The sequence below is a fragment of the Solea solea genome, chromosome 18 (assembly GCF_958295425.1).
Source record: "Solea solea chromosome 18, fSolSol10.1, whole genome shotgun sequence".
NCBI lineage: Eukaryota > Metazoa > Chordata > Actinopteri > Pleuronectiformes > Soleidae > Solea > Solea solea.
The window spans coordinates 21,749,080-21,767,767 of NC_081151.1; the positions used below are offsets into that span (position 1 = coordinate 21,749,080).

The 18,688-nt window shown below is 40.6% G+C and overlaps 1 protein-coding gene across 2 annotated transcripts in view; it reads right to left on the minus strand.

The window, feature by feature from the left end:
- atrn (attractin) overlaps positions 1–18,688 on the minus strand; it is a 132,305-nt gene that overhangs the window by 91,012 nt on the left and 22,605 nt on the right. For both annotated transcript variants that reach the window (XR_009233723.1, XM_058614705.1), the window contains exons 6-14: positions 16,153–16,321; positions 14,933–15,023; positions 13,042–13,294; positions 11,504–11,687; positions 11,158–11,312; positions 6,832–6,916; positions 4,243–4,469; positions 1,246–1,367; positions 192–330 (exon numbers count right to left, since the gene is read on the minus strand). Coding sequence is in view for 1 of the 2 variants with exons in the window: in XM_058614705.1 (XP_058470688.1) it covers positions 192–330; positions 1,246–1,367; positions 4,243–4,469; positions 6,832–6,916; positions 11,158–11,312; positions 11,504–11,687; positions 13,042–13,294; positions 14,933–15,023; positions 16,153–16,321 (1,425 nt within the window). In the remaining variant the exon portion in view is untranslated. The remainder of the gene's footprint in view (positions 1–191; positions 331–1,245; positions 1,368–4,242; positions 4,470–6,831; positions 6,917–11,157; positions 11,313–11,503; positions 11,688–13,041; positions 13,295–14,932; positions 15,024–16,152; positions 16,322–18,688) is intronic.

An 18,688-nucleotide genomic window follows, 5' to 3' on the forward strand; every position in this document is an offset into this window, starting at 1 on the left:
TCTTTGGTCGTCAGGGTATTCAGAGAAATATTAGCTGCTGCTTTTATTTTGGCGTTTCATTTGTAATTGTGAGCCATCAAGTTGGTGCTTCTGCTAGTTTTTGGCACATTAACACATTACTACTTTGCAGTGCAACTTGTTCCTGTTGTGCTATTTTTCTTTAAATTAATAAGATTAATTTCCATAGTTACCTGGCAGTGAGATGCACTCCTGGTTGCGAGAATCCCACTGACAGTTCTGGTCCACGGCGCAGCTCTTGCAGCTGGTTTTCTTGTTGCACACGTATGACGGGTTGTCTCTGGGGCAAACGTCCCCTTCTGCTATCGCCCCCTGGGAGAAGAAGGCAAGCAGTGACTACGATATAATAAACTACCAGATTACACAGTCGATGTAGAGGATTTGTCCCGCAGTGATGGAGATTCTCATCTGCGTTTATCAAACTGCTGCAACAGTTCTTTAAGTATAAATCTAACTTGACAAATGAGATTATGCAATGTGGGTTTTTCAAAGGCTGATAAAAATGTAGATTTTATTTCTTTATTCTTTGTTTACATTTCTATTCGCAGTTCTTACTTCAACTCCATTTGATAAATCATGACAGTTTAATAAATACAAGTGGTACAAAAATAACTCTCAACTTAAACACATACTGAAAAACACTTGAGGTCTTTCCTATTCTTTAGTGTTAATACCTGTAAATGTAAAAACACAAACACTCCAAATATAAATATATTAATGTCAAATATCATTAGCTAGCTTAGATAGATAGATTTTAGCTAGCTAGCTAGACGCTAGTTAGCTTGCTACATAGCCTAAATAGATCGATGCTAGTGAACTAGCTTAGACAGATAGATGCTAGTTAGTTAGCTATAGATATGCTAGTTAACTAGCCTTGATAGATATATGCTAGTTAGTTAGCTATAGATATGCTAGTTAACTAGCCTCGATAGATATATGCTAGTTAGTTAGCTAGCTAGATATAAACTAGTTAGCTTGCTAGATTATTAAAAGTAACATTCTGCACATGCACAGTACATTACTTCATGTAAATATCTATCCCATAATATAAAGTATGTTGGGTTAACTCCAACAATAACTACCTGAAAATGTTTTGGATTATTATGGAGGACTGGGTTGGCCATGTTTTTAATCAACATATTTACTCTAATAAAGCCAGATTAGCCTGGTTAGAGTCAGCAGGTTAATCAGGTTAGTGATAACTAGCGGGGGGGTTTGTTTTCTTACCGAAGCAGACGTGCAGTTGCTTCCCAGAGAAACACACTGAGCTGAACACCACTGACAGCCGTTGGTGTTGGCGGTGCAGCTGAAACAGTCCGTGTACTGGTCACACCTCTCGTTATCAGCATCTGCAACGTGACAACAATGATTTACTTCATTAGAAACGGACAGAAAATCACAATGACCTCATCATATTACGAATGAAATGGAGACAAAATGGCAGTTTAGAAAGAAATACTTTAAATAGTCAATTTCCTGTTATTTTAAGCTTCTGAAATTCAAGTTTTTTCTGTTTTTTACACTAATATTGAAAGTTAATGTATCATTTCAACTAGACAATTTGATTAAAGGCTCAAAAATGAAAGTATCAGGACAGATTTCTTTGTGTATGGAATTCTGTTTCTTTCAGATCAGTCAACCCGTCCTGAACATGAGGGGGGACATTTTCTGAGGGAAACGGAGGCGAGGTGACTGCTGCTGGACGACAGCAGCAGCAGCAGCAGCAGCTCAGAGCCTCCCTGGTATTAAATCTCCCTCAAAGTTATTCTGCGGCGCAGATTCCATCTGCCAGCGCTTGTGTCCGCGCCGGCATTGAAAAATGAGACGGGTGAAGAAAGTGAGGATTTTCTTGTGACAAATGGCAAACGGCAAATGGAAGAGAATTCTCAGTGGGGAGAAGAGACCTGACTTGGAGTGTCCTTGATGATTACCTCCTCATGTCCTCTGTGACACACACACACACACATATATGCACTCACATAAAAGGGACAGCAGGACTTGGACATGCTGTCACTTCAGAAAAAAACATGTTACATGTAGTGAAATGTCTTCATAGGACACATCAATACACCAGGGACACTCACACCTACAGTTGAGGCCAAAATTATTAGCCCCCCAGGAATTATGGAACATTTTCCTAAAATTCTTCCCAATGTTTGCAGCATTGATAAAACTTGATATAATCAAACATCACCAGTGCCATTTAGTAGCTTTTGGTACATTTTGGATATAAAATAAATGTTTTGGCTTGCTTTATATCAAATATAGTGAAAAATGGGGTGGTCAAAAATATTAGCCCCCATATGAATTTTTATTTTCAAAACAAACCTAATTAACCAATCAGGTTTCAAACCACACCTGTGCAGTCAATTGGCTTCCTGACAACACCTGAGCATTCAATCAGCATAAAAGGAATCCAAGGAACATGGCACATGTGCACATTGAGAGGGATTACTTTTACTCATCATGCCAAAGACAAAGGAAATCAGTTTTGAGCTCACAAAGAAGATAGTGGAGGCTCAGGAGAAGGGGGATAGGTTATACTGCCATTTACAAGCATTTCAAAGTGTCTAGAACCGCTGTACATTGCATCATTGCCAAGTACAAGGAGTCAAATTCAGTAAGAAACAAACCTGGGCATGGTCGTAAGCGCAAGATTTCAAGAACTCAAAAGAGAAAAACTCTGGAAAATCGTCAGAGATGTCAGCAAGAACCCCCGGACATCTGCCAAGATGATTGTTGCTGACCTGGCCTCTTCTGGAGTTGATGTTTCAAGGAACACAGTTGTGAGGGCTCTTCATCGAGCTGGGCTTCACGGCCATCACCCGAGAAGAACCCCTTTACTCAAAGAGCGGCACATCACAGCAAGACTGAAGTTTCCCCGTGAACATTTGAAAGGTTAAGATGAGTTTTGGAAGTCTGTGCTTTGGTCTGATGAGACAAAACTGGAACTGTTTGGGCACATGGATGTGGCGTATGTTTGGCAAAGAAAGGGAGAGACCTTCAACCCAAAGAACACAGTTCCCACTGTTAAACATGGTGGTGGGAGCATCATGCTGTGGGGCTGTTTTGCAGCCTTGGGCACAGAGAGCCTTGTTCGGGTGCATGGCATCATGAAAAAAGAAAATTATGTTGAAATTTTGAGGAATAATATGCAGAAATCTGCTCGTAGTCTATCCATAGGTCGTCACTGGGTCTTCCAACAAGACAATGACCCGAAGCACACATTGAAATTGGTTCAACAGTTCATTAAGGATACCAAAACCAAGGTCCTGGAGTGGCCTGCACAGAGCCCAGACCTCAATCCTATTGAGAATCTGTCTCAGGTGCTCAAGCTGAATGTCCATGCTCGGAAACCACGCAATTTGGACCAGCTGGAACAATTTGCAATGGAAGAATGGGCCAAAATCCCTCAGGAGACCTGTGCCAACCTAGTAAAGAACTACTTTAAGAGGTTGTTTTCAGTTGTGGCTCAGAAAGGGTACTCTATTGACTATTAATGGCCAGGGGGCTAATAATTTTGGACGTCTCATTTTTGCCCTTTTTTGTTTCAATTCAGTGTATCAATAAAATATTCTCATCAAACTTAGTGGACATTTTGTCTTTGTTATTTTGGAAACAAATGCAATACAAACACTTGTTGTTAATGGTAATTTCCAGAGAGAAATAAAGAGTTTTGTCTAATTTCACAAGGGGGGCTAATAATTTTGGCCTCAACTGTACATACTCAAGCATGGATGAGACGATATCTGTGTGTGTGTGTGTGTGTGTGTGTGAGAATCAGAATCTTTCTGAATTGTCAAGACGTTTGTCCTTGACTCTGACACACCTCTACTTCTCTAAAGGAGGACATCATGAAGAACAGGGGTGTAAGAAAATATGAATACACTGAAATATTGTGATATTTAACGGTGTAAAAAATTATTCGATTATTAACTTAATCTGCAACTATTTTGATAATAGATTCATCTGTTTGTGATTTTTTTTTTTAAGTTCTCTGATTTTCTGCTTCTTTAATCTAAATAATTTCTTGTTTCTTTGACAAATAAATGATTAAAACTGAATTATTTCAGTTTGTGGTCAAAAACAAGACATCTGAGGACATCGTCATTTCCAGATTTGGTAAACACCGATCGTCATTTTCCCGCTCAATTACGAAAAATAAATTAGATCAATCAATAAAATCGTATCTTTCTAATCTTAAAACTTGGCGGCGTCACCTACATGATCTGGTGTTGCAGGAGGCTGGAATCTGCTGAGGTTCTGCTGCCACCGCCGTGTTGCTCTCCCAGGGCAGGCAGGTTCCCAGTGAGCTGTTCCACGCGCAGTGGATCCCCGGCCAGGCCTGGCTGCACGAGGCCGAGCTGGAGAAGGCCGCGCAGCTGGGCGACGTGTACATGAGGACGTCGCTGAGCAGGAGGCTGTTGAAGCCGCCGAACACGTACATCACACTGAGAAGAGACAGAGGGGGGGAGGTTTTAGTGGTTTATGAGGGGAAAAATGTATGCCTGCGCTCATTAATCTAGTGCCTTATCCAAAAAGAAGCAGAATTTTCCTTATTCACAGGGCTCCAGACTAACTTTTTGCATCCAAATTTTTGATTTTTAAGGGGTTAATTTATGTCATTTCTCATATACATTGATATATTATACAAAAATATGGTGTAGGTAAATGTTTGCCTTGACTTATATTTATTTATATTTATATATATTTATTACAAATATTGTAAAGTGAGTCTTTTAACTTTTAACTCCTCACCTTTTATTTGTAAAAACAAATTACTCGAGTGAATGTTTTGTCAAAAAAATCGTACTAAAAATACAGATTTTTAAGTGGTTAAACGGAAATCCTGGTCCTTGTAGATCACATAGACTACACTAATAATAAATCTATCTCTCATCATCTGGAAGTCCTATCTTGAACGTCTTATTCGTCACTGTTCTCATAACAACTAAACACACACGGAGCAGCGCGACAGGAAATCGGGATGACAGCCAATCGGTGGCAAAGACACGCCCCCTTCCTTGATTGCAAGTGTGGATAGAGAACACGTCGTGCTTCACCAGAGAGACATTAGGGAAGATGAAAGTCCCAAAATGAAGAAAAGAAATTAAGATTTTTCAAGAAAACATGCATAAAAAAAACCCAAAAAACAACTCCAAATGCTATAGTTTACATGCCAGGCCTGCAGGTGGTGCTGTAACGCCACCACAAAGAAGACAGAGAATGAACATTTGTCTCGTCTCTCTTCTTTTTGGACTTAAAATCTAATCCTGTGACGTACAAGGTCACAGTGACCGCCATCGCCATCTGATCTAATCTGATTACAAGTGAACATTTTCTACTCAATCTGGAGAAATTACCTTAAAGCTTTCTTATATTAGATATAAAACAAAAAAGGGACAGAGGGACGAAAACAACAACGCCTGCAGCCACTCGCTGTCGCCTGGAGGCATTGATAAAAAAAAAAAAAGGTGCAAGAAGAAGACTCTGAATGCACTCTTCTCTTCAGTTTGTGTACCGTTTGTGCTCAGCGTGAGCTGAAGCTGAGGTTTAGAAGAGGAGTGATGTTCCTCTTCTTGTCCGGGAGTCGACCTGCCTCACACGTCTGCTGAATCCACACTTCCTGTGTGGATGATGGAAGCGACAGACGACCCTGCTGTGACGGTGTATTTATGACTCTCTGTGTGTGTTTGGATGCCAAGTCTGGAGCATATTTAAACATCTCTTCTCCACAGGCCTCTGTTCAGCTGCTGGGATTAGTTTGTGTGAACATGTGCTGCTGGAGTTGGCGACGCTGCCGGTGATGTTGGTGGTGGTGGAAGCCAATGGGCACGAAGGACGGCTAATTCGCTCAACGCTCATCAAAAACCCCTTGAATCATGAAAAGGTCAGACTTCAAGCTGCTCACTCTGAACTTCATGCTGATTCAGGAGGAGGAGGAGAACGTGGGAGTCTTGCAGATGAACATGCAAGTTCTTCCTTCCTTCCTTCCTTCCTTCCTTCCTTTCTTATGAAAGATGAGGAGAAGTCGAACCGGACACAATGAAAGGCCTTTAAAATGTCTGTGCATACAAACTTTACTTGCACGTTATACAATAATAATGAGCTGCCTCGGTTCCCCGGTGGACTGTTTGACTCTCTACAGCCTTTTAGGCGGGAGACGTACGGAATTAGATTTGTGTCAATATTTTCAAACTACACTTTTTAAGAAGCAAAAAAATATCGATTTAATCATTCAACAATACTGTATTTTATGGTTTGAACACACACTTGTTCTTTACGCCGTGTTTTTGTTTGTTTGCAGGCGGGCCTTAGGAAGCTGCCTGCTGATTGGCTACTGAGCTTTGGAGCAACAGCCGCGACGACTTCCTGATGTCACGGTTTGGAGTCGTTGTCTGTCTGGAACTCGTTCCCCAATCGACATCCGACAAAATAAATGTAAATATGTAACGTTTGCCAGATTATAAACCTTAGATATTTACAATTATTTTGTCAGACGTAGACGGAGTTCCACACGGACATTTTGAGGTTTAGGTGTTAAAGGGTTAAAGGGACCGAATCTGTAATCTGGATCCAATCTGGATGAAATTCAGTCAGATGGTAGAGGGTCTGATCCACACACCAAATTCATAATGAGTGACAGGGATTTCTTAAAGATGTGACATGTATACCTGATGTGAACATGTACCATCACAAAAACAGAAACTATAGACCGGAGGTTGCTAACAGAAGGACACACTTACAGACTGGAACCATTATCATCTCCTCGGTGAAGGTAATAATGGTTTTCTTATGCAGCTAAATGATTACCTGTCACTGAAGACTGCAGAGTGCCCGAAGCGGTTGACGTCACCGTAGAGGTCGGGTCGAGGCAGCACTGTCCACTCGTCGCATGCTGGAATGGAAATGGAAAAAAAAAAGAGAAGACAGAGAGGTCACTGCGCTGACCTGCTGCCCCCACATATTCAATCATACGTGTCGTCTTCAGCAGGTGACATGACTCATACCCTGGAGTCCATCAACAACTCAAGTCTGAGGGAAATAAAATAAAAAAAAATAATAAAAGTGTCCTTGACCGAGGCGACGAGGAGCCTCACAGATCCACGAGAGACGATCCCGGGCACGATAAATGCACTGTGTGTGTGTGTGTGTGTGTGTGACGTCTGAAAACTCAATGATTTCATACAGAGACTGAGCGGTGGATCAGTGGTCGGTCAACACCGACTTCATCCAGAACCAAGGGTTTCAAACAATGCTTTTGACTTATTTTCCCTAATTAGTCCTCACAAGAAGAAGAAGAGGATGCAACAGTGAAACCAAGACTGGCATTTTGGACTTTTCCACACTGGGAAGGGTCAATCGATACAGTGGAATATCGCGATATCTTGAGTGGCGATAATATCAATTGACGTTTCAGTCCACTAGATGGTGCCGAGTGCTCACGCTCACTAGAGCTGTTGTACGAGTATCGCATTGTGGCGTCTCTGGCGATTCCCACCCCGATAAAACCAACTTTTGTGGATTCTCTGAAACTTAAACTTGCACAGGTCCCTTTATGTGTGGCTGCCAAAAAAAACCAGACCAAATTCAGACCATTTTCAGTAAAGATTATAGATGATTGTGTGTGTGAAAATCACAGTTCATCAGCAGTTTCTGACAACATCCATGTTAGGTTCACTTTAATCACATTTCTATGGAATTACAATGGAATAACTAAGGGATTAAGCAGCACAATGAATAAAAGTCTCTTTCTGTTATTTTAATATTTAATATTTCTCAATATATGATACTTTTCCTGGTGTTTTTAGTTCATTCTTTCTTTACCCACTGCTGCAACATCTCAAATCCCCACTTGTTGTGGGACTGATGTCTAATCTAATCTCGTTCTCACGTTCTTCAGCGGAGACGTCTCGACCTCCAAATCAAATCAACTCCTCAAAGCTTTTTCCCCCAAAAAGACGCTATTTATGTCGACGATTCCTTTTAGGTTTCATTTAAATAAAGATGCAACAGAAGTGATCATGTGTATGCACAGACAAACAACAACAAGAGGAGAAGAACGAGAGAACGAGAGTGTGAAAGTCAAAGCGTGCAGGAGAAGAGCAGAGTGACTGCAGTACATCACCTTCACTTCCTTCAATGCAGTGCAAGTCATCATGTTCTCCCAGAGGAGGAAGAGCAGGAGGAGGAGGAGGAGGCAGGTGACGGCTTAGAGCAGGAGATGCACGTTCACAGGCAGACACTGCCCTCTGCTGTCAAAGACCGGTACTGCACTTGGTGCAAAGCAGGGGTTTGCTACACCGCCACCAAGTTGCTGACGACCCTTTAAAGTCTGCGCTCTAATTGACTCGTTAAGGAGGAGCAACTAGTCCTGCAGGTGCGGTCAATCTCGACCCCAATAAACAGACAATTACAGAGCTGCTGCTGCTGCTGCTGCTGCTGCTGCTGCTGATGACGGTAACCCAGATGTTTCCACTTTTAAATAAACCCCTTCTTTTAGGTGTAAACCAGTCGTATATGAATATCTGGTCTTGCTGATCCAGGTGCACAGTTTAGTGTAAGGCTGGGCGATATATAATGAAAATAATCACTTATTTTGATATATATATCATGATATAATATATTTGGTCACAAGCCAAGTTCTCTTATATAAAATTCATATTAAAAAAAATAAATAACATATCTTCAGTGTGAACTGATATTACACCTAGCACTAGTATAAAGTATTGTTATACATATGTTGTGATAAAAATCAGTGCATCTACTAGGTGTGGGTCAAAATATCGATGTTGTCGTCGATACACCAGGGCAAATGTCCATATCTTAATTAACAAATTAAGGCGCTCTAAGGTGTGAAACTTGGGCGGAAGTTTACGGCGGGATAATGGTGGAGAAAGCTACGTTAAGAGATGCTCCATCCACAACTTTATGCACTTTGTTCTCCATGTTGTGAGTAAATAGAAATCCTGCACTTTGTTCTCTTCACTTAGATGGATATCGTGATGTATCGCCGTATGATTGTCTCACAATATATTGATTATCACAGAATTGTCGTATCATGATATTATCGCGTATCGTTAAAGGAACCGTGTGATTCCCATCCCGGGTATCTACTGCCTCTGTGCCAAAATTGACATCCTTAGTCACCTCTTTCAAAATCCTCATTGTCCCTGACTCCGCCCCCCTTGTATAAACACCTGAGGTTGTCGCTTCGCTCTCTCTCGATTCATGAAAAACCTTGTTACCTCGGGATTTTCCGATAAAGACTTTTTTTTACATGCTAGTATCTGCTGTGGGTTAATTCCACGACGCAAACCGAGTCAAAACAAGAATAACCGCTGGATTTAACATTCTCCACGCAAGACTTGTCCCTGAAGCCTCCGCTGTGAATCCTATTTACTTTACTCGACTTTGCTTTCATCGCCCTGTGTGTTTACCTTCGCCAGGAAAATCCTCCAGGAGAAGTCGTCAAAGCGTGAGCTGCAGCTCCGCTGGGAAATTCTCCCAAACTAAAATCCCATCTCTCCTTTTTTCAATAGAATATACAAGTCAAGGAAACTCATATTATATATAAAAGTCAAGGAAACTCATATTATATTCCTGTCTGATTTAAATTCTACCACTTGCTCACAGCAGCCTGCCTGTGTGTGTGTGTGTGTGTGTGTCTGTTGGAAGTTTTTAAAAGATTTTCTGATTGGTCTCTGTTGGGTCTGAGCAGAGGAGCCTCCTGAGGAAAGAGCTTTTAAGGATTTTTCAATTAAATCGGAATCTGACTACAGCAGCTCTTTTTCTCCTGTGTGGAAATTTAGACATTTCAAACATCCTGTATATACTTAAAAATCACAGTAATGCAGCCTTACAGAGTGGCTACTAAACTGTAAAAAGTCTTTGACTACTCTGATCGCTAAGAAACAATATTATTTGCCCATTTTACACGGTTAAATTTACAGTTTATCAACTCAAATAAAACATAACTCAAATTATTTGAGTTTAGTTCGTAGTTATTAAGTGTTTGTTAGTTTTTTGAGCTGATAACAGCGGATAACTGTCTAAAATAATCCTACATGGTGGTTTATTTTGAGTTGTAATGAATGGGAAATGACGACATCCACCATGGATAGCCTGCGTGATGCATTCACTGTCCTGTGATAAAATCGTAAACTCCAGTTCTGAACAGAAACACGAGGTCAATCAGTGTCCACTTATTATCACTTATGTTTACACGTTAGCCGACCTATTTTCAATAAAGCAATAAAAACTTTTTGGAATTTACTCCATTTTACAAATTTTTATAATTTATAATTGTGAACACTTAAATACACTTACAGTGGTCAGAAAGAATGCTGATAGGACGCTTTTTTTTTTTTTTAAAGGGAAAAATTATGAATTTAATACGATCATAATTAGTCAGTAAAGAAAGATGCAGCTCCATGTCATGGCGGATTAAGTCAAAACGTGAAATTTTCCTCCATTCACGATTATCACGACAGTAGAAATTCACGAGGAGCGATTAGGCGTCTCACAATTCGATGCAGTCTTTTGAAAGTCTTTGTCCCACTGTTTTTAACAACAGTGCATTTGTAACGAGAAACAAGAGTTTAATACATTTCCATTATCAGTTATTAAACTAAATGAAACGTGTGTACTCTGGAAAGTTACGACTGCATCGTAAAGAAGTAACATCATGAATTCTCCACCTCTATGAGGGATATTATCGTATATTGTCACAAAGTGTAAGTGTGAAGCAGCTTTGAGTAAAAAACTGTCCATTTATCATTTACTTTAGAGCAGACAGAGACTCTACACTGCTGTGAAAAAACGACAGTAGTCCACATCATTAGCTGCCGTTTGTGGTTTACCACTTGTGTACATGGAGCCGCAGCGTTTGACCTTCTGTTGCCTCAGCGGAGCGGCTCAATATCCAACAACAAAACACTGCGGCTGCACTGACGAGATCCCGGGAGCGAGTCCGCGTCAAAGTATGAATGCAAAGCAGCTCCGGGGCAGGAAGAAGAAGAAGAAATAAAAAACAAACTGCTGCAAGCTCAGCAGAAGTGAGGCGAGGGAGGGAGGGAGGGAAGGAGGGAGGGAGGCGGACCGTGTGTATGTGTGTGTGTGTGTGTGTGTGTAACTGACCCAGGCTGTAGACCAGGAAGTCGGAGGAGAAGCACTTGGCGCCGTGGCTCATGGACGTGTCGTTGTGCGTGTTTCCTCCAAACACCAGCATCGCCCCGCTCACTATCACCGCCGTGTGGAGGTAGCGGAAGAAGCCGCTGTCTCTCAGGATCATCCTGCACAAACCACAGCCATGTTCTTTCAACACAGTCACAGAGCACAGACCTCCACCCAGACTTAAACACACACACACACATGTTTTATAAACTAGCACCTGATATTTTTCATCCACTGGATCCAGAAGAACTTTCTGGACCTGTATAGAACTTAAGCTGGGTGACACTGGGACAAAGAGAAAAGTCCTCACCATTTCCTCCGGTCCACATCAAACTTGTACAGGTCTCCAGCCAGGCCGTACTTGGTGGCGCTGAAGGCCTTGTAGCCGCCGTGGATGTAGATGGCTCTGGTGCCCGGGTCGAAAACGCTGCTGTGGCCGTAGCCGCCCTGCACCAGGGCGCCGTCTGTGGACACCATGCTCCATGTGTTCTGGGCTGAGGGGTCACACAGACATGTTTTATGGTTAACTAACAAAACATTAAAGAACAGCACATTAAACAAAGAAGCAACACAATTAACTGACATTAAAGTGGCTACAAGTGTTTCCATTAGGGCTGCAACTAATTATTTATTCGGGGGTGGGGATCACCAGAGACACCACAATACGATATTTTCACGATATTTAAGTTACAATACGATATCATCACAATATGATAATATCACCATATGTAAGTCACAATACCATATTATCACGATTTTAAAGGTCACAATGCGATATTATCACGATATTTAAGTCTTGATGCGATATTATCACGATATTTAAGCCACAATATGATATTATCGCAATATTTACGTCACAATACTAAATATTCACAATATTTAAGTCACAATATGATATTATCACAATATTTAAGTCTCGATGTGAGATGACAATATTATCACGATGCGATATTATCACGATATATCTACGTATTTAACAAAACAAAACAAAACACACACCGATTCTTTAAATTATCCAGAATTCCTGGTACTATAGATTCCTATAATTCCTATGGAAAGTTTAGATCTCAAAATATAGAGATTAGCTGTTAAACATGCAGGTCAAATAAAAAAAATAAGAAATAAAAAAAGCCATCAGTTTTAAACGGTGACCGCTCAGGTGACGATAACAACCAAATCATGTCCATTTGTGAGCAAATAGGAGATAAACTCTGGTCTTTCAGCCACGGTGACAGTTTAATTTAACCCATTTTCTGACATTTAGGAGACAATGAGGCCTGAAAATGAAAGCTGGTTACCTGAGTTCTGTGCATGACCCGGGTCCACAAGTTAATTTGCTTCCTTTTAGAGGCCAGTGTTAATTTCCTTTTGTTGTATAAGTGATTTATTAAGCGCTTGCACCGAGAACAGAGGTTATTATAACAAGCGTGGAAGCAGCAAAAGCAGGAAGTAGGAAAGAGAAAAAGTAAAATTTTATATTTTTATTATATACAGAAACAGAAATTTCTGTATATAATCTTTTTTTCTTTTCTGTTCTTAAACGGTTTTCTGTCAACACGGCATCTTTTTTATTTGTCATGGCCCAAATCAGGACAATAGCAAATTAGTACTTAAAGTAGCGACTCATTTAAAGCCATATCTGTAACACCTGATACCATTTTAAATTGGGAGAAGAATGTTTGGTAAATTAACTGAAAATGTATTTTATTTACAAGAAAGACATCAAAATTTTGACTTAAGGTTTAGAAAATTCAGCAAATTTGTTCTCTTTGGGGCCCAGTGTTTGGGAAACACTGCTGTAGTGTATATGCCAGGATATATAGGAAATATAGAGAGAACACATCTCACCAATGTTGTACTCCTGGACCGAGCTCATGTAACCGTACATAGGACAGTGTCCGAACAGAACCAGCATGACGGCACTGCCGCCCTCCTGGAGAGGAGGCACGATGTGGGCCGAGTGTCCCACCACCGCGTACTGCTGCTCCTTGGCCCGGGGACTCAGGAGGACCCAGGTCTGGTTCTGGATGTAGAAGACCCAGAGCTGGCTGGACACGTTCCCCGTGGAGTCGATCTTTCCCCCGTACATGTAGATCTTTCCCTGGGAGGAGAGACAAAGACGTGCACAGGAGCAGAAAACGTGAAAGACGTGATCATCCACAGCGATTGTTTTCATTAGTTTCTGTTTGGATTTTGCAGATTCTAACAGGGTAAATATGAGGCTCAAAATTCATACACGCAAATGCATTCCATTCCAAATCAAAACATGACGGAAAAATCATAAAATTTGTTATTTTTTTTCTAATTTGTCACGAGTCCTGTCGCTAGATGACGTTTTCCTTCATAAAATGCAAAATAAATCTACCAAGCTTCCTCTTGGGGCATAAAACTCTTTATTTTGCTGGTTTTAAATGGCAAATATTTGTTATTTTCAAGCAGAATCTCATTAGATTAACACTATTAATTAAAAATGAGGTGAAGGAGCCTCGGACAGAAAATGCCACATTATTCCATTAACATCCTGAAAGGATGTGTAACGTTTCCCCCAGCCAAACAAAGAAGCCAGCATTTGAGATCTACTCAAAAGAACTGTAGACCTTGTAGCAATATTTCATGCATATTTTAGACTTTTTTCCAGATGTTTGACTCAAGATAACAGTAAAAAAATGCATCTAACTGGTTTTAGCCTCTTCACACAAGCTTTAAAAATGTATTTTAAGGTGTTAATGGCACTTATTGGTCTGAACCCTTGATATATTGCAGGGCTTTTTATCCTTTTACAGCAGTGCTCACGTCATGTGATCTTCTTTGGGGAAATAAGTCAAAAAACTTAACTTTTACTTAACTGAATTGCAGTTTTTTTTGACTGGGAATCACTTACATAAATGTACTTTCATTATTCTTATTCTTATTGTTGTTTTAATTGGAATTCAGTTACTTGGTCTTATTTGAGCCATTATAATCAATAGCTATATTTCAGGTTGTTGACTTCATAATAACAAATCGATGCTGAAGTTCACATCCTGAACTTCAGCATCGATTTGATCAACTTTGGTTTTTAATTGTTGCTGTGAAAACAGATTTGTTTTCTAATGAGTAAAAAATAACTAAAAACTGCATTTCTTCCTCATGACCTTCTCTGCTCAATGATGTAAGTGTTTCTTAACCCTCGGGTGTCAAGTAAAACAGTTTTATCTCATGAATACTTTGATAGTTTATTAATTATGAGGCAGAAAGTTTGCTTTTTGTATAAATCAGTCAGATTTGTTCGCGGCAGCTCGAGTCTGAGACTTCAAATCAGCTCCATGAGTTATTTATCGACACAGATTTGATTCTGGAAGCTCACATTAACTAACAAGACACGTTCACACGCGATGTGCCACTCAGTTTGAGCTCCTGCAAACACTGCGGTTGAAACTCTGTTGTCCCAGAGCACAGAGCAGACAGACACAATGTGTCTTCTCCTCCTTCTCCTTCTCCGTCTGTCTAATTTATTATTCCGTCAGCAGATTCTCAGCCAGAAGAAACTGCTCTGACACTGTACTGCAGTAAATGAAATCCAGAGATTTAGATTTCAGTTGCAGACAACAAGCGCCGAAAAACATAAATAACAAGGCGGGACGTTTATGAAGTGTCTGCTTCTGCTCGGATGTAATTCGGTCGTCATCTGCCGTGTTGTTTTTGAAGTCATACTCGTGGCACTGCTGGAAACAACACATTCTGAGAGAACGCCGCGTACCTCGTGAAGAGCCAGCGAGTGGCCGTATCGTGGTGTGACGGTGTTGACGGAGGGGTCGAGGGTCAGCCACCTCCTGCTGCTCAGGTTGTACCTGCAGAAAACGAGAGGGAACGGGAAGGTAAGAGCAGAGGTTTCCTTCATGACCTGACTGATGAGTTTCTGTTTCTCCACGTTTGCCATAAATGCACGGTGCTTTAGGACGGGGGCGACAAAGTAAACCGTGTTACAGCCAGGGTGAGGACGGGGGAATAGAGTACACAAATCCAAAAATGCTGAACTTTAACTCTGAACTATCCCAAAATTAGCCCATATGAATATGAACAAAATACAGCAGTACCAATGGAAATTGATAAAGGGCAGTGTGACTATTAATTAAAGTGAGATGACCAAAATAAAAAGAGGAAGAAAGTAAGAAAACAGGAGTTTTTACGTCAAATTAGCATGGAAGCTTATTTCCGCTAGAGGTAAAACTTAGCCTTGATAATAAAAATATAATAAAAAATAAGTTGAGATAATTTTGAGATAAAAAGACATAACTATGAGATAAAAAAATCGAAATTATGCAATAAAGTCATAATTATGAGATAAAAGGTTATAACTTTTAAAGTCAAAATTATGAGATAAAAAATCAAAATTGTGAGATAAAAATTCATACTTATGAGATAAAAAGTCAAAACTATGATAAAATACATAAGTTAGCCTGTTGTCATGGATGTTTTCTTCAGCTTCAGTGACTTTCAAGTTTGCACTGTCCTCTAGTGGACATTCAACTGAACTATTATTTCAAAATAAAGAAATGCAGGCAAGTATGTGTCCAGTGACATTCACGATCAATTTGTCCACACGTTTGAAATAAGTAAAAAATATTACAGCATTAAGGAGTTTAAGGCAATTCTCTCATTTAAATGTGTTTAGACAACAACAAATAAGTGGGATAAAGTGTTTTAAAGTCTCACATAGTGAACCTTGAGCAGACCTTTGGGCTGCCAGGAAACCATAAACCAAAACCATGAGTCAAAAAGGACAAGGGTGATCTTCCTGGGTGGAGTGCAGGGTGAGGAACATCAGTCTATCCTGTAATTTCATGGTTTTGATTACATCCTTCACTCTGGGCCAAACAGAGAGCCGACTCCCGCTTCTTATTAACCCTCAACGGTCAGGAGCGGCGCCGAAGCTGTTCACTGAGGCAGCCAGTAATGACCTCAGCACAAAGGACTTACGCTTTGACCATCTGATAGTCGGAGGTGTTGAAGACGTAGCCTCCGACGACCCACATGATGTCCTGGTCCACCACGGCCTTGTGTGAAGCTCTGGCCAGCCCGGGCTCGGCGTACTCCTCCCTGCCCCAGAAGGAGGAATTAGCAGGTGCTGGAACGGAGCAGTCTGGACCTGAGGAAGGACGGAAACAATAAAGTTAAGAAGAACCTGCAGGAGAATAAATCAGGACATTTCCACGGGAAGTTGCACCATTTAATTGGACTACTGTCACACGAGCTCTGATCTCTTTCAAATGATCAGCCTATAAATATTCACTGACTTCAAAATACTTGATTCTTTAAGCTGCATAAGAGCATAAATTCAGTCTCATTAGTGTAAAACTGCTCCGGAATAGGTTTCTCCATGTTTTTCTTCGCTGCCGTCTTGGCTTCTTTTATCGTTTCCGGGTCAAAATACACACGAAATAGTAACTCAACTCCAAAACCACGTAATCTATGTGGGTTAATCCAACTTTGGGATGTGTTAACATGAATTTTAAGGGTTTTTTTAACAGTCAAAAGTATAAAATAACACCAGTGCCATTTAAATGTAATGAATGACTCTCAAGCTAGGTTTGCGACGTTTTCTCGCTGTAGAAATTGGACGAAATCTATAGCATGTAGTGCGTTCAGGAGTCAGAAACGTGGTTAATCTCCAACAATTACTAAAATCTCAATATTTAACAGAGGAGTCTGGCATATTTAGCAAGTGGCGAGCGTATCAGACGGAGTCTGTGCTCCGGTCATGGAGGAAGAACGGAAGGTTGAAGGAACACTCCTCCAACTCGGAAAATCCGCTTCCGACTACAACTAGAATGCGAGCAGTAAACCATAATACGAGATGCTGATAAAGTAAAGAAGGGAAGCGGTAACGCTTTCTTCTTTTTGGTGTAATTACTCGCTGCACGGTTGCTCGTTTGATACCAAGACAGACATTTTTACTTGATTAAAGCGGCCACAAAATAATAAAAGAGATGAGAAACAGAGCGTCAAGGCAGCGGTAAACAGTAAGGAAATAAAAGAAAGTTAAATGGATCACACAGAGAACCGTTTCATCATTCAGGGGATCGTTGAACCAGATTTCCTTGAGGTAAAATCAGAAACAAAACTTTCAAGCTTGTGAAAAGTCCCCGCACTAATTAGAGGATTAAACTTTCACAGGCATCATTAGTTTACATTAATGTCCTGCTGTCGAGCAGCGTGAATTAAAAAGACAAAAAAAACAAAACTGCAGCCATCTGCTCTCCACGAAGCAACTGTGAACAAAACCTGATTTATCATTTTCTGAATTATAAAAGCGAGGCGTGAGAGAAGGAGCAGAGCGTTTAAAGATGAGGAGGAAGCTTAAAGTTCAATAATTATTGCATTTCCTGTCACTGGACAAAAACAATAACAGCAGCATAAACCGGAAATCACTACTGAATGAAGGGGAAAGAGATTCCCATGCATTTTTTTTTTTTTTTTTTTTGCCAAACCGCCGCCTCGCCAGGAATAGAAAGAATAAACCCTTTCCCCCTGTTGATTGTACGAATTACAGCGGCTCTGATAGACTTGTTGATTTAAGGTCTGTCCATCGCAGAGCGATGAGAGTCGCAGATAAAAACCTGCGCGGGATAAAGAAAACAAACTACTGCGATCACTCGCTCGTTCCATAACAGGATGTCAACCAGTGGGAGCGTTTCTTCCAGATCTTAATCAAAAAAAACAATGCAGAGGTGACCATGTGACAGGAAAGGAAAGGAAGTGATGTGATTCACTGCAACAATCAAGGCTGCATTTACTGTTTTTGTTTGGTCGGTGGCAGAGAGTGAGAGAGAGAGAGTTCTCCCGGTGGCTAATATCCTTCAATGCTAAACAAACAAAAATGACCTCTGCACCTTGGGCGGCATTTTCATAAATAACAGCAAAGCGGTGACCTTGGCGTTTTGTGTAAACAGATGAATAATGAAAGTCTGAAACGCAAGTCCGCCTTAAATGAAGATGCAGGAGTCGGGCGTAGATTACGACTTCATTTGGATCACGGTCGGCACAGAGAGAGCACTTCCTCTGCTGAAACACCATGACAGGGTAATAAAGACCAAGAGGAATTAGGCTGTTCGCCTGTTCCTCGACTCCCTCGGCCTGTATTAGATTGTGAGCGCACAACGCTGCCGATATTACTGCAGTTAAATGAAGCCGTCGTCTCTGCTTGTGCACAGAAGAGCTGCTTCAAAACTAATAGAGTGCTCAGGGCCTGATAACCAGACGCCTGATGGTGTCTGATTAAAAGACTACAAAACAACAATAATAATAATAATAATAATAATAAAAACAAAAACAGGTCATCATCAGTTAAAAAAGACAAGATATTCATGACTTAACTAAAACAATTAGATCCAGTAAATGGTTTGTAAATTTTGCTTCTTAAATGTGAATATTTTCTGTAACAAAGAAATCCTTAAAGAACGGATCAGATAATCTTCACTACCCTCAAGCCGCTTCTTTATTTAAAAAGAAAATG